This window comes from Culex pipiens, chromosome 2 (assembly GCF_016801865.2).
Source record: "Culex pipiens pallens isolate TS chromosome 2, TS_CPP_V2, whole genome shotgun sequence".
In the NCBI taxonomy this organism is placed as follows: Eukaryota; Metazoa; Arthropoda; class Insecta; order Diptera; family Culicidae; genus Culex; species Culex pipiens.
Window position 1 is genome coordinate 130343516 of NC_068938.1, and position 16606 is coordinate 130360121.

A 16606-nucleotide genomic window follows, 5' to 3' on the forward strand; every position below is an offset into this window, starting at 1 on the left:
CCATCAAATGTGTTAGGAAACAATCCAATACCTGCTGACCGGCAGTGAAATTATGGAATACCGTAAAACGGGGTGACTTTGATAGCCGGGGTGACTTTGATAGGTTTGAGATTTTTCCGCAAAAGTAGAGTACAAATTAAATACGTACGGAATGGTTTGGAACCATACTGACCATGGTAGAGAAGTACTCAGAGTACCTCAAGAAGAACTTTTCATAACATTTTGAAAGGTTTAAAAAGTTAGTTAACTATTATTAATAAAATGTTGATGAAAGGCATTATTTCAAAAGTGTCATGATTTTCTTTATGAACATGATTTTGAATCGGAAAATGAAATACATTTTCGGATTCTTTGGACAATTTTCCACTAGGAGAAGGTCAACTAATTTTGTAAATATTAAATAATATGTGTTTTTGAAACATAATTTAAAAAATCTCCAAATTTATAGGCAATTTCAGTTGAACAAATTTCATATGAAATGTGAAAACTTGTGATTCGTGCTTCGAATTCAGTTTAAAATGTAATATAAATCGATAATTTTATGAACAATACTAGATTTAACGAATTTCAGGCAAAATTCCGACTTTTTAACAACTTTACCTAAAATTTATATGTATTTTGTTAAAAAGCTTTAAGACTTAGTTAACTTAATATAAACATTGATTTTTTTTTCTTGAAAACTATATCATCAACCTTAGTGATGGTTCATTTAACGTAAAAATTAAGTTTGAACACCTATATTCTGATTTTAACAAGAAAAACTATGACTATCAAAGTCACCCCGGAATTTAAAATGAGAATTTTTAACGTAGCTATTTTTCTGAGCATTATAGAAAAATAACTTTTTCCAGAAATAGTGCATGAACTTTGTGTGGCCTACCCCAGTACATGTTTTAAAAATATTAATCTTGAGAAATACCTTTCCAGTTGGGAAATATTCCAAAAACAAATTGAAATCCTATCAAAGTCACCCCGGTTACGGTAGTATAATTTGTATCAGACTTGGAGTTTGCTGATACAGTTTTTCTTAGTCCTGGCGAAAGACTCTAACCGAAACTTACTAGGGGATTCCGTGGAGATTTTCGCTTATCCGCTTAAAAAAGTGGGTCATCAACACTTCCCGTCTTCCAAATCTCATTTCTTGTCCCTGGTACACTGTGGAGATGTCACAGTGGGGATCTGGTTCAGGTGGTATTGATTCTATTGCCAATTATCAATTTCTAGGAAACTTGGACTTAGACAATCATCACATTACATGACGAAGTCCAGTCTGCAATCCGCTAAAATAACCGTCTCTTAGCGAGGCGAACTCCACGTTCCGGGGCAAAAGACTCCGAAGAATTTCACTCTCGGCTGTTGAACGATCCAATCGAACGCTATCTAAAGTGCGCGCGCGTTTATTGGCCCATAAAATCGGCGCAAATTAGGCATAAAAGTGCGCGATACCGACGGCTGCGGCGGCGTTGGCGGTCAAAACTAATTGGGATAAAACAAGCGAATTGCTGCTTTTTGGAAGATGCAATAACTTGGGGTGTTTCAGGGAATTGCTTCAGATTAAATCTGGCGGCCTTGAACTTGAGAGTTTGCGAAAGACCTGGTCGATCATTTCAGCTATTGACCAAGTTCTCGAAAAAACGACAAAAGCTCCACCCAATTAAACTCTCAAACAGACCGCGCACTCAAGTTAAAATTAGATCTCTGGACACCCCAAAAACTGTCGCACGCTCGACCTCGTCCTCCAAGCCAAACAGTCTATGCAAATGGGCACGAGTCCGGTTTTGGAAGTAAACAGTTTTCGCGAACCCCCGTGTGTGTTCGGTACAAACACACTTAATTTCTGCAAGTTCGCGCGTCGAGTTGAGTTGGTCAAACGAGTGTCGGCGTTAATGAACTTGACCGTTTCAGTGACATTCGTCTCTCGGGGGGATGAGATCACTGCGCTGTGATAGCTGGTCGGCCAAGGTCAACCGCATGCGGACCAGTTTCGTGGAACTAACTTCCTATGTTGGTTAGGGGGGACAAAGCTATTGGTGAGACTTAATTAGAATGAAAGTTGGAGTAGACTTGGTATCGCGATATACCGTTTAAGATCTAGGTCAAATATCCGAGAAGACTTTGGAAATACCAAGTTGCGAGCTCATCTCAGTTGAATCTTCAGCGAAGTACCCTCTACAGTTACGAGTGCCCTTACGATCCGTACACCACAGACCACTGAGACCAGCTTTGTTTGTACAACCTTTTCGCGTACACTCCAACAATCCCCGGGTGGCCTTCACCGAGCCCATCGTGACGAATAATTGAATTATGTTTATTTAAATGTGTGACCAGCTCAACACCCATCGGGAAGAAGACTACGACATCGTAAAAACAAAACCGGTGAAACCTGTTTTGGGGCCCGGTCTTGCGAAATCCTCATTGTCTGCCAACTCTCACTTGGTATCGATTTCGCGTCCTTTGCCGCGCGAACTTAACCTACTAAGGGACACGATGATGAGTCACAATCGCCGCTCGAGGTGTCCGCCGATAACACCCCTGTGAATCATCCGCCAGCGCCAAACTCGGTGTCGGTGCGAAACGAGCCTTCCCTTCGCCAAGGCCGCAGACTTCAAAGAAGCTGCGCGCGATCGCTGCATCGGGCCATGTTTACAGAGCTGGTATCTGGTGTTGTTTTGCTCAAAATGGGAGAAATGAGCTGTGTTGAGTTGCGGCGATGCTGAGCTGCTGCGCCAAAGGTCTTATGCATGCATAAGTGTAATACGCAGACGTCTCTTGGTAGGGCTTATCGCGGCCAGTTCATCAACGCTGAGTGACGTTGTGGATGTACGGTAGAACCCCGCTAGATTGACATCTAGTAGTTGGTAGTGTTTGGGATCTCAGAGATCATCAACAACCGCAGTCCTGCCGTAGTTGGCACCAACTACAACACCCTCCCGCGTAGTAGTGGTGTTGTTTTCAAGCTACGCGGAGTTGTTCTGCATTTAAGGCATCATGTTTACCTTCCAGTTTTCTCAGCGGCAAGGTATTATGTTACGACAAAACTAACGTACGTAGTCGGTTGGTTGGTCGGTTAGGCTACTGGTTTTCGTACGCGTACGCACACAGGTGATTCACTGAATGAAACCCTTTTGCCGACGACCGGGGAGGGTAATTTTATCTGCGTACATACACGTTGTGTGGGCAGCTTGCCGCGAAAAACCGCGAAAGTCTAGCGGTACTTGACGCTCTTGGGTACTCCGCAGGTATTTACATCTCGTACCCATCAATTACGGGGCGATTTCACCCACGGTTTAACGAGCACGGAAAATCGGCGAAAGGGTCTTTTAGGTTAGATTTGGCATATCCACTGGACAGGTAGACTTCAGCTGATCCTGGTCAACACGAAGTCTTGAAACCCCGACAATCCAAGCTTTCCGTGCCCAAGATTAGCTCGGACAATCCGTAATGACCATGTAACAAGCCGGAATTTCACGTGTGCTTGACCACCATCGAGGAATTCCAGCTTGTCGTCTCCGTGGATATCTCAAAGTTACTGACAAAATTGTCAGAGGCTTCCTCACTGAATATCTCATGATCAAACGAGAGCTTCTGACTTCAATTCAAAGAGTTGGTATGTTAGTTCTTAATCAATACACTAGAATGTACAGAAATTCCAACGACTGGTAAGTCACACTTCCAGGCAACTCCTAAAGACCTTGGGGTACAATATCGCTTGGAAAAGCAGCACCAAAAGCCCGTAAGAAAAACAAAACGAAGAAGCGCGCGCGCCATCATTCTTTTGACACAGATTCTTTCAGCTGAAAAGCTGCAAAAAAAAACTCAAGTTTCTCACAATCGCAGCTTTTCACAGCGCGCCCCGCGTGGCTTTGTTTACACACATTGCACTCTATTGCACATGCAAGCTGCAATTGATGAATCGTTTTGCCTGTGTAAGTCACCCCCGAAGTGCCGGCTTCAACAGAGTGAGCTGCTGCATTCCTTTTTGCAGCTTCTGGCGTCGCGACTTCCAAGGGCTGGTCGCGCAGCGGATGATAAATGCGATTTGTTGATGCTCCGCGGACTATTGCTGGGGGTAGCTTGTAGTCTTTAAGTGATACACTCGTTTCGAGTCATTACGAGCGCGCGGCGACTGGCACACAGTGTGAGCGATGAGTTGGCGAGTTTGAGGATGAGGAGTGATTTGCATGACGCCAGGATGACCTGCGGGGGTCAGCTGAGGAAGGGGCTGGAGAATGGTGTCGTTCTAGATCGTTTGAATAATTTAGTGAATCTCAGCCAGCTCCTTCATTTTAAGAATCAAACGTTTCGTCGTCTACTTCTAAGTCGTCGAGATATTCCTCAAATGGTAAAAAAATGTGCAAAAATGTCGCAATAAGGGTTGCCAGATCATCAAACTTTATGACTCAATTTCTTTATTGAATCCCTCAAACACCTTCACAACGTTATATACAGAAAACAAAATTAGCTTTGAAAAGTACCCATAAAAGTTCTTTAAAATTCCTAAATCGACAACAGTGTTGCCTGATTATCAAGCTACAATTTTTATTCAAATGTCTATTCAACATTGCATAGTGGTTTGCTCAGTATTGGGACTGATTGTTTATTTACCCAAATTTGTTTTAATCACCTTAAATTGTTGACCGTCCAGGAGTCATTTGGATGACACACAGAGATGATTTGTCTGTGTACACTTACTGAGATTGCGACTTAGTACTTGTACACAATAGGGTGCCCAGAATATGGGACTTTTTTTCAAAACCTCGCTCCACAAGCTGAATATTGTTCCTTGACCTATTTTAGGACCCTGGGCCAAATACGAGCAAAATCGGTCATCATTTACTTATTGATACTCGGAGGTGAAGTTTGTATGGGAAAAATCGAAAAAATGTATGGAAAACCCAAGTTTCTTACGTTTTGGCCTGCACGGTGCGCTACTTCCATCCAAATATTCCCAAAAGTGAGATTTTTATTGAAAATTGAATGCTCTACAACTTTGTAGAACATACCAAAGCTGTAAAACTCGATCCTGAAAAGTTATTAGCTATTTAAAAAAGTCATTTTTGTATGAACAACTTTTTTTCACCAACTTTAGGCTCGGGTATCAATGGGCTGATGGGTTGATCTCATCCAATTTCAAAATTTACACAGATGCTTAAAATAATCCAAAAAACCGTTTCAGCTTGTGGAGCAGGGGGTCATTTTTTCTGGGCCCCCTAGTACACAGTCAAATTAGAAGGTTAAAAGACTTGATCACACACGTACGCTTTCTCATATGGCCCTTTCGCTGACTTAGTTTCCGTCCTTTTCAATCTTCTTCTAAGAAACTAGTCCACCTATCAGTTTCATTTCTTTCTTCTAATTTGTGAGTTTAATTTCACCGAAAACTACCGATAAAAGCCCGTAATTTCATTGCATAGTGGTCCTGACCGCAAAATTAAGTGGAAAATTGAGTTGTTAAAAAAAGAGGCAACTTTTGGTTTGGTTGAAAATTAGGGTGGTTCTAGACTAGGGTGATTTTGAAAATCTAACTTTTCAGGAATGTTTTTGGGAATTTTGTGGTCTTCAAAAAAGTTGTTGGGCTTGCCAATCCAAGCAAGCCATCTGAGCAAACTTTTAAAAAAAAGTTTTTTTTTTTTGTTACAGCCATGTCAAGGTTAAAAAAAAGATGCAAAATTAAAACTTAAATATCTCCAAAAAGCGCATGCCAAAGTATAAGCGCTAAGTTGCATTCGACAGAGGAGATCTAGCACTACTTACACTGAAAAATTTGCGGGGTATTTTTCTTTAAAATCGAGATATTTTCATTTGAAAATGTATAATTTTCAAAGGAAAAGTGTAATTAAATTGTGTAAATTCGAAAATTGACCAACTATATGTTTTTCAATCTGCCTTCATAATTGACCCAAAATGTAAAAAAAAACGATTTTTGGTCATATTTTGGGTTTTCTATGTAAAATAGTCATAGAAACCCAAAATATGACCAAAAATCGTTTTTTTTTTTACTTTGAAACAGTAAGAAGTAAAATTAACTGAAGTACTAACAAATGTTTTGTTTTCGTTCAGTTTTCGATTCGGAGCCGATTTGAAGGATTTTTTTAGGCTGCTTTGGTTTGATATTTTGAAGATTTAAGGTTTTGAAGATTTGAAGAACGATGAATTGAACTTCTAACCTTCGAAAGATTGCCTGCGTTAGGCATTTCCTTAGCCGGGAAGATAAAACTTAGCTAAACTCTAAAATTATAAAATTATCAATCCAATCAATTTGGTTTGTCAGACCATAACACATAATAATAAATGTCTTTATCCACGGCCCTGATCAGAGTTAAGGGAAAGAAGGTCCTTATAACGTCTTTATTACCACTCAATTCGATCTGAGGTCCAGTGATTTTTTTAACTAGCTCGGTTAATGCCTTCTCCACTCCCAACTTAAAAAAAAAACATTTGAATTATTAACTCTTTGGAAAACAAGTGCATAGAAAACTCAGTTTTCATTTGAGTTCAGCAGACTGAAACTAGGTTTGGAGAAAAATATCCAAGTAAAAATAGTGTTTAGATCCCCTCTTTTGGTATTATCAGGATAGATTTTTTTAAAGGATCAAATTTATGCAAATGCTATTCTGACAAAGGACAACTTTGTCAACCGTATAATTTCAGGTGCCAGTACCTTGTTGATAAAGTATACCTTATTTATGACCTAAATAAATTTCAGATACACCACGGAAAAACCCCCCGCCATCGAAGACAAAACAACAACTGTGTTAGCACCAGTAAAAGTTATGCTAATCACGCTGCCTCAATTGAATTAGATAATGAAACAAAGATAAAGCCAGTGAAAAAGACACAGGAAGAGAGAAGCAAAAACTGTAGCTCTCCTTCTCTTTTCTAACTTTCGCCTCCATCAACAAGTAAAGCTAATGAAAACTCTGGTTAAAAACTGTAGGTAGGTGTAGGTCGCGTTAAGAGATAGAGAAAGGTAAGAGCAAAACAAAACAGTCGAAAAAAAACTGAAGTTGAGGCGCACCGACCATGCTTTTGGTGTTGTCGAATGAAGCAAGAAGGATAAACACGCACTAATACAGGGGAGAGCTAGAAATTTATAGTGTTTTTGGGCCATGTAACACCTAGACTTGCAACTAGAAATTAGAAGTTCATGATTTTTCAAAGTAACTTTGTCAAACAAATTTTATCTCCTTGAAAGTCTAGGTTTTAAGCGTTTTTCAATCAATAATCTAGCGGAAACACCATTGATGTCCAGACACTTCAACCCCCCCTGAAGAGAGTGTAGCTGTTGTTGTTGTTGTTGTTCAAGACTAGTATCGTGTTGGTATGTAGATATTCGAGATTTATCGCGACGGCGGAAGAGAGTCGAAAAGTCGTGTCTTACCTTTTTGAGATGTTTGTTGACCCATTTTGTGAAAGTTTTCTTCTGTATGGCATCTCGTTCGTCTATTGTTCAGCAGCAGCATCAGCAGGGTTGCCAGCAGCAGCAGCAGCAGCGATTCAGGAAACAGATGGAAGAAAGAAAACATCGAGTTAGTAATTTTGATAATTGTGAAAAATTTGGTGTCGTTAATCAATTTCAATCGGCATGCCAATCAGCGGGTGTTTTTTTTATTTCGTTTGTTTACTTTTTTTCAAGGTTTTTGGACGACGAGGCGCTTAAGGTGAAGGCAACACGACGAAGAAGGGGAAGAAATTGGAGGCGAAGCTACGTGAGCACAGCAAACAGCAAGATATGCGTTTTATTAGCGGCAAATTAGACATATTTCGGCTGATTTGCTGACCTGCTTCCAGGCAGATTTGATTGAATTTATTTAATTCAAAATTGAAACATTCTGCTCATCACAGATTGGTACTTATTTGCAGATGAGTAGAAAGTTATAGGTGGAAATTTCTCTAAATGTTTAACCTTTATCGAACAAACTTATTTGAATGTTGACAACCTTAGAAACTTAGACCTTAGACAACAAAATAAATTACAAGACATAACCTAAATCTGGTTGATGTTTCGATAATTCATGTCAAGGTTGCCAAATCTACATAAATTTTCGATTTATCTGTAGGAATTTTCAAGTATAATCTAACAATGCAAAAGTAAAAAAACTCCATTTATATAATCTACTACAACCGGCTATCCAAACAAGTTTAAAAAGTTGAGAAGTAATAATTTTTGGCAGGGTTGCCAAATCTTCAATGTTCACAACTCATCGAAAAAGTCTTTGAAATTTCTTTTATTCGATACATAGTCAGATGATTTAAACATTCATTTTCATTATTTTCAGTTGTTAATTTTTCACGGCAGGGTTGCCAGATTGTCCACAACTATAACATATCGAAAAGTTTTACCAGCAAGATCAATCCGTTTAATAAAAAATAGTAAATCTTGCATTGAAAAGGTCTGTAAATTTAATCTAAGTACTGATACTTTTGTATAGGATTGTCACATTTTCGATGAACCATAATGTAAAAAATTAATCCAAAAAAATTGACCAAAAAATGATCTAACCAGGTGCAACTGCCCCCGGATGACAGCAAGGTGATCACGCCATCGCGCAATATCACGGCTGTGATGGTGTTACGAAATTTCCGTGTTGTGCGATTCAGCAAAACTCCCCCACACCAGCAACAGTCAGTAATTTGCAAACCTGGACGGGCAAAAGGGAAAGGAGGAAACCCCAACCTTAAATTTGCATTCATGCCGACTAGCTTTGCCGACCAGGCAGTTCCCAGAGACCTGCTCCAAACTATGTGTGTGTGTGCCGTGCCTAAGTAATTGGCGAAAGGTTTGACAGGTAAAACGACATTCGACAATCAGTAGGAAAAGAAAGAAAGCGAAAGAAACCAGGAAGGTCACCAGCCGGGGCGACACCTTGGTCCAATTAGGGAGGGGGCTGGTATCAACAGGTCGACGGGGACAACCGTGGTGGCGGCAACGTGCCCCTATTAGAGGAGGGCCAGCCTGACGGGCTGACTTTACCGAGGAAGGGAACGGGGAATTTGAACGAAGGTAGGTGATTTGTTTTGAACTTGTTGAACAAATTAGTTTTATGTTATTGTTGTTTACTTATTAACGGAACAAGGGATTGGACCGAAAGGAAATTTATTGAAGATTATTTTTATGCACATTTTAAACAATTCTTGAGTTTTTTTAAGGTTTAAACAAAATTTAGATTTTTTTTTGCTTTTTGATTGTTTATAACCGTGACTCAATGAAGTTTTAAAAAACCCGAAAAAAATGTTTAATTGGTCCTTTTAAACAAACTTCAGATTTTGTGCAATCTATCCTCAAAAATGTGTAAATTTACATATTTTCATTTGTAACTTGGGTAATTCCACATAGTTGAGGTATTTTTTGTGAATTCCAAAATATGTTTTCCTTTGGGACCATCCATAAACCAAGTGAACACTTTTTTTTTAATCTGAGAACAATTTCCATACAAAACAAACATATGAGCAATTCTCTACCAAAACTGGAAATGGATTTTATTTGTATTTTTTTATTTGGCTCAAACTTTGTGGGGGCCTTCCCTATGACCAAATAAACTAATTTGTGTGATTGGTTCACCCATACAAGTCTCTATACAATTTTGGCTGCTGTCCCTACAAAAATGGTATGTAAATATTCAAACAGCTGCAATTTTTGAGTGAATTTCGGATCTATTTGGTGTCTTTGGCAAAGTTGTAGGTATTGTTGAGGACTTTTGAGAAAAAAATAGGTACAGGGAAAAATTGCAGAAATTTTAATCAACTTTTTTTTTACTAAAACTCAATTTCCCAAAATACATATTATTTGATTTTCGAGATTTTTTGATATGTTTTAGGGGACAAAAATCCGCAACTTTTGAGCCATAAAGAAACATGGTCAACAAATCTGCCGCCGAGTTATGATTTTTTGAAAAAATAGTGATTTTTGGAAAAAATCGAAGTTTCATGCAAAAACAAGTTTGACATTATTTTTTAATGCAAAATTGAATTTGCAATCGAAAAATACTTTACAGATTTTTTGATAAGAGGCTCCGTTTTCAAGATATAGCCACCGAAAGTTAGTTTTGATTTTAGCGAAATATTTGCAGTTTTTCAATTTTTAAAAATAGTGACCATGAGTGACCGTTTCTAAAAATATTTTTTTTGAAAACTTCAGAAAATTTGCTGTAAAAATCTCTAAGAGACATTGAAGATTGGACCTCGGGTTGCTGAGATAGAGCCGCTTTAAGAAAAAGAAACACAAAAATTGAAGTTTTCTTAATCTCACCAAAATAACCCACCATTTTCTAATGACGATATCTCAGCAACTTATGGTCTGATTATCAATGTTAATACATGAAACATTCGTGAATATTTTGAAATTTTTTAAATCAAGACTAGCATTTTAAATGGGCGTAATATTCAATGTTTGGCCCTTTTAAAATGTTAGTATAATAATCAGCCCTTTATCAAAAAATCTGTAGGGTACTTTTCGATTGCAAATTCAATTTTGCATTAAAAAGTAATGTCAAACTTGTTTTTGCATAAAACTTCGATTTTTTTCCAAAAATCACTATTTTTTTTTAAAATTCATAACATGGCGGCAGATTTTTTGACCATGTTTCTCTATGGCTCAAAAGTTGCGGATTTTTGTCCCCTAAAACATATCAAAAAATCTCGAAAATCAAAAAATACGTATTTTGGGAAATTGAGTTTAAGTGAAAAAAAAAGTTGATAAAAAAATCTGCTAATTTTTTTTCCGTGTACCTATTTTTTCTCAAAAGTCCTCAACAATAACTACAACTTTGCCGAAGACACCAAATTGATCAGAAAATTCACTCAAAAGTTACAGCTGTTTGAATATTTACATACAATTTTTGTATGGACAGCAGCCAAAATTGTATGGAGACTTGTATGGGTGAACCAATGACGCAAAATAGCTTATTTGGTCATAGGAAAGGCCCCCACAAAGTTTAAGTCAAATAAAAAAATACAAAAAATAAAAATGGTAGAAATCGGCCGATTTCATAGAGAGTTGCTTATATTTCTTGACTTTGTTAAAAAACAAATAGTACAAATTTCTGACTCTTTTTTTATATTACCCAATTTTTTTTACCGAATTTGGTATTTAAAAAAACCGTAATGTTTAGATTGGTAAACAAACTGTCAAAATGAACAAAATTTGACCGAATTTCGATTGTACGATGAACAATAATGAACATCATTACCGAATTTCGTTAAATTTTTACCGATTTTGCAGTTGAAAATTTGGAAAATTTTACCAAATTCGGTAAAAAAAATTTATGTGTGTATCTTGATTAAAAATCAGCATTATTAATCGATAGGCAATTTCCATTCATATTTCGAAGTTGTTGGAAATCTCAAAATGTTAAGTTTACTTTTCAAAAACAAATTATTCCAATCTAAATTATTTTAAAAAAAAACTCCTTGTTTTCAATATGTTTTAGCATAAGTCTAATAAATAGTAAACAGTGTTTACATTCAAGACAAATATTGTTTGGCATTTGTAGAATCGGTAGAGCAAACAAAAAACAGCTTATTATTTTTTTTTTCAATGTCAATGTTCCAAATTTATCATTAAAAAAACTTAATAGGTTTCCAACAAAACAAATTTTGAATTCTTCAACTTTTTAAATGAAAAATTAAGTTTTATTACAAGAATTTTAGGAAAAACATTATAAATGAGATGAAATATTTCAATATTTCTGGAAAAATTTAAAGCACATTTATAACAGATAAATCACAAAAACAAGTACTTACTACTACTACTAGGATATTTTTTAAACATCATTATCTTGAACTAAACATTCGAATGATATTTTTAGTTTAGATAAGACATGTTTTTGTTGTTGATTTTTTGGCTTTCTCAGTCAAATAAACAAAGTTCAAACGATTTTTTGTTTGAAAAGTCAACAAATGCTGCATACCAGTCGAAAACAAACAATCTAATTAAAACATGTTTCAATTATTTCCATTTTAATCTTTTGATTTTTTTTGATTTAAATTTATTTATTAGGGCCCTAGAAAAAAAACTCAACATAAAAATTGTAAAAGCTTTACAAAGCAAAAAAATACATCGCAAATGACTCAAAAATTGAGTTTAAAAATGAAAACAGTCAAATATATATAGAAAAATTGTTTTAATATAAAATTATACGTCAAAATATTTCATTGTTGTGTTTACCATTTCCTACAAGGTATTTACGAATTACAATTATATATAAAAAAAACTGCTTTTATAAAAAAAAATCAACTTTTAATGACATTATTAAAAAAAACTCGAAACTCGTCAAAAACCCACTACAGTTTTCAGGTTGAGGTCATATATGATAAAAAAAATCAAATTTAAAAAATCAAATTAAATTTTTGTTTAGCCTGACATAATTTTCAAATAATTATCATATTTTTTTTTTAAACTCTGGCCTGAAACAGTAAAGCTAATTTCATAGCTAAACATGGAGTAGAAGACAATCATAAACAAATTATCTAAAATACAGCTTTGGTCACTTGTTGGTAAAAAAGTAAACAGTTAAAAGTTTCAAAATGTTTACCGGAGAATATTACCTCATTTTTATGTAATTTTATCTTAAAACAAATGTAATGAAATGAACAAAATGTAAACTTACAAAAAAAGCAAAAATGTAAAAAAAAAATGAATTGTCTTACAAAGTTGAAGAAACTCGAACATTATACAAATAGGAAATACAAAAGTAAGCAAGAAAAAAAATACAATAATAAAAAAAATGGACACGATTAATTTCCCATCAAAACTATAATGTATGGCCAGCTCAAATGAACCATTAAAAATTACTGCCCCCCAAGAAACTCCAACTTTCTTCTTCAAAGTTGACAAAACCCCTTATCAATTTCCCCCCGTCCCCGCGTTACCATGAACCGTGACAAAACATCAACAACTTCATTACCGAACGCTTAAACGGAAAACACGTGAGCCTTACGTATTTTCTCCAGCATTTTTGCTTTAAACTTTTTTTCTGGCCCCTGTCTTCCTCAGCTGACTGAGTCTGATAATAGGTGTAGCGGGTAAGTGCACACCGCCGACCTTGCGTTCAATTGCAGTGCATTTTTCCAGGTGCGGCTTTGGTAAACGTCACTCATCTGTGGATGGGCGCAATTTCACCGGATGATTACACGGAAAGAAATTTACATGGTTATGATGCAACTTTTTTCAATGGTTTTTTTTAGCGTGATTTTTTTCAAAATATTTTTTTCAAGATTTTTGCAGTGGTGTAGGTACGTGCCCTGTAACAACAACTTGCCAACTTTTCAGTATTGGTGCAATCACGTTTATCACAGTCAGCGTAATGCGGCGCGCACTTTTTTTTCTCCTTTTATTGATGATGGTGTAAAGTGTTTATCGTGTTTTACGGAATGGTTGTAAAAAAATACCGAGCTTGTGTGAAGGTGTGTGTGTTTATTTTTATGAAACGGAACAACCACCTTATCAGAGCGTCGTGGCAAAGAGTCAGTGGTTTTCCAGAGTTGGTTGAATCTTTGAAGGGGTCGTCAGTAAATGACGTAATTAAGTTTGTTTACATTTGTTGAGCATTTTTTGAGATGAGTTCATGCACACAAATAAGTTAATCCGTCTTTGGTGATGACGTCACTTACACATGCAAATATTGTAAGAAAGCTTGACAATATGACATTGCTTGTCACAGATTTTTTGTTTTGGGTGTAGTTCCAACGTATCGTATGGGTTGGTAAAAGTGACTCAAAATCAATTCCTTGAAGTCTACAAAGTTGTCACAAACTCACGTCAAAGCTCCGGACTATCTTAGCTTGAATCACTTGAATTTCCCATGCTTCAGGGAGTCATTCGTGCGATCAATCACACCACGCCGTACGACCCCCTTTTAGTTTGATTCTTATCTAGAAATCCAGCGGCGTCAGGTCTCCCCGTAACCGATCACCACGCGACGTAAACATCCTGAAATAGCCGGCGTGTCAACCGCCGACTTAAACAGCTCACGTTTCTTAGACTTTGAAAAAGCAGAAAAATTTACGCTGATTGATGCGTTCACCCAAGTAAACTCCCAGCGCAATGCTGAACACCTTTAAAAGCCCATAATCGTACCAGTCGAGGCGGTTACCTGATTGATTATGACACAGTTGTGAACAAGTTCGCGATGTCACCAATACCAGCCCGCGGAAGGTGGTTGAGGACCTGGGTTATTCCGCGACTTGATCTAATGTCGGCGACATTTTTTTTGTTAGAAATTCATGGCACGATCTCTGCGCGAATGATTTCGCCAAGTCTCGAGGACAGGTGGCGCTTTTAATGGCCAGGATGATTCACGACCGTTGAAGACAATCAGCATTTTTTGAAGTCGACTTGAAGAAACGTTTCAGAACATAACCTCAAAAGTGAAGTTGCTTGTTTTGAAACTTGAAATCGATTCCTTCCGCCGCAACCAAAACAAACTCCAAGTATCGTGGCGGCACAACCCCTTTGTCCGGCAGAGGAACAATCGTTTAATTTCGAAAGAAACCCGCACCGTAATCTGACCTGCATCGTTTGGTATCAAGTGCTGCTGGGAGTTTCAAGAAGCAGAATCGTCGCCAAGGCGATTGTTTACAAATCAACCACTTCCCGTGACCGCCATGTGCGTTGAGTGCTGTCCAAAAAATATGAGCTTGGACCTCCTAGCAGGGTGATCGCGGTTTGAACATGGTCAATATCGAAGGTGGTTGAGCTACTTGGCGAGACTGAGTTTGTAGGACTGAGTTGAAGCTGCGAGGACATCCTACCGTTGTGTAGTTTCAACTCACAAGTACTTTGTAGACAACATGTCTACAAAAAACTTGCCGCTCAAACTCTTGACCAATTTCGATGTCCCCGAGGTGCCAACTCCTGACCATGATCAAGTTGAAGATCTTGAACACTTCGTAACGCCAAACGGATCAACCGTTTTCGTTACAGATCAAGTTTACGAAGAAACGCCAGCACTTCCAACGCAAAAGAACGGTAACTCGTCGCATTTGTCAACGGCACTCGTCCCCACCAGCCATTGAATCATCTTATCTCATTTGCTTCATTTTTTTTTGCCCTAGGTACCCAAACTCGTCTTGACAGCGCGCAGCGCAGCGTCATCACCCACTTGTGAGAGCGTGGCGTCAGACTTCGTCGCCTCGCACAAATTCAACACCAAAAGTGGAATCCATTCCATTGTGTTTACACTTCTAATTAAATCATCGACTAGGCCGAGGGTCGGAGGCAACCACAAGACTTGGGGACTTTGCGTCGTAGACCGCGCTCGGCTGTATCCAATTTCTTGCCAGTTGTAGACACAAACTCCTGTGACGACCGCCCGACCTTGAGCTGTATACGTACTTGATCTCAGCGCTACTTGGAAAGCGCCCCCACGCCCCGTGTAGATCGAAAGTTGATCCGCGGCGAGCGGAATTGGCTACTTTTCCTTCATCCGGATGCTCCCACATCCCACTGGTCGCTCGCTGTCTGGCTGTAAGATCTAGGTCACGTCCGCGATCGAGAGGTGACCCACTATGGAAATGTGCGAACGCCGCGGCGCGGCTAGTTACGGCAAGTTCAACCCGCTGAACATGGTGCCCCGGATCGACGAGTTCAAGTACGGTCGTGGGTGGGAGCGGCGGCGGCGTTCGATCTGGGCGATCGGCGTGGAGTTTGACGGAGTTCGGGGTTGGGTGTTTCCTCAGTGAAGTTGTACTAGATTTTATGGGGTTGAGATCGGAGGTAGTTACTTCTACTCTGAAAGGAATATCTTGAGATTCGAAACTTCCTAACTGAAATTCAAGATTCTTAACCTTCGCTTCTTGAAGATCTTAGGATCAATAAAGTCGAAGATTCTGTAATACTTTGGATATCTAAGACTTAGATTTTAGATTTAAAAATTACTGACTTTTCGAAGTCAGAACTCTGGGATTCTAGCTATGGCTTAGATCTTCTGGAATCTTTGTATGGATGAAATCCTGCATTTCAAGATTTTTGATCTACAAATCTTCAACAATTCTTGAATCTCTATCATGAATCTGAAGGATTGTCCTGGATCAATCAAGTCTACAATGCTGGTTTAGTTTTGATGGAATACTTTGGATATCAAATATCTAGGAGTTAATTTTCGAAGATTCCTGACATTCCGGAATTAGCACCTTGGTATTTTAGCTATGGTCTGGAACTCCTGGAATCTTTGTAAGGTTGAAACCTTGCATTTTTTGATTATTGATATTAGGATTCTCCAAAAATTATTGAATCTCTGGATACAATTCTGAAGGATTGGCGCTTCGGGGTTATTGAACCAATCACGTCTAAGATTCTTTGATTAGGTTATATACAAAGTTTATTGAAAGACTTCACTAAAAATATTAGATCGATCTTGAATCTCTGAACTACACAAATTGCAACTCTGCACTATTGAATTTTTGAGTTGAACTAAATAACTTGTTTCTGAGAAGCCCTAGTCTCCTTGACCACTATTCAACTTGTATTGCTCCACGATCAATCAACACTTAAACCCATCAAAAAGAGAGAAACGACACGCCGCCAAGCTCGTAAAACAACTCCATGATTGAATCTCCCTTCAACTAACTCTAAAAAAACAAAAGGTCCAATCACCCATCTTTCCGA

The 16606-nt window shown here is 37.9% G+C and overlaps 1 protein-coding gene across 1 annotated transcript in view; it reads right to left on the reverse strand.

Annotated features, from left to right (window-relative positions):
• Positions 1-16606, reverse strand: part of LOC120415336 (dystonin) — a 175352-nt gene that overhangs the window by 150865 nt on the left and 7881 nt on the right. The window contains exon 2 of the mRNA XM_052706987.1: positions 7382-7443. Within this exon, the coding sequence (XP_052562947.1) occupies positions 7382-7443 (62 nt within the window). The remainder of the gene's footprint in view (positions 1-7381; positions 7444-16606) is intronic.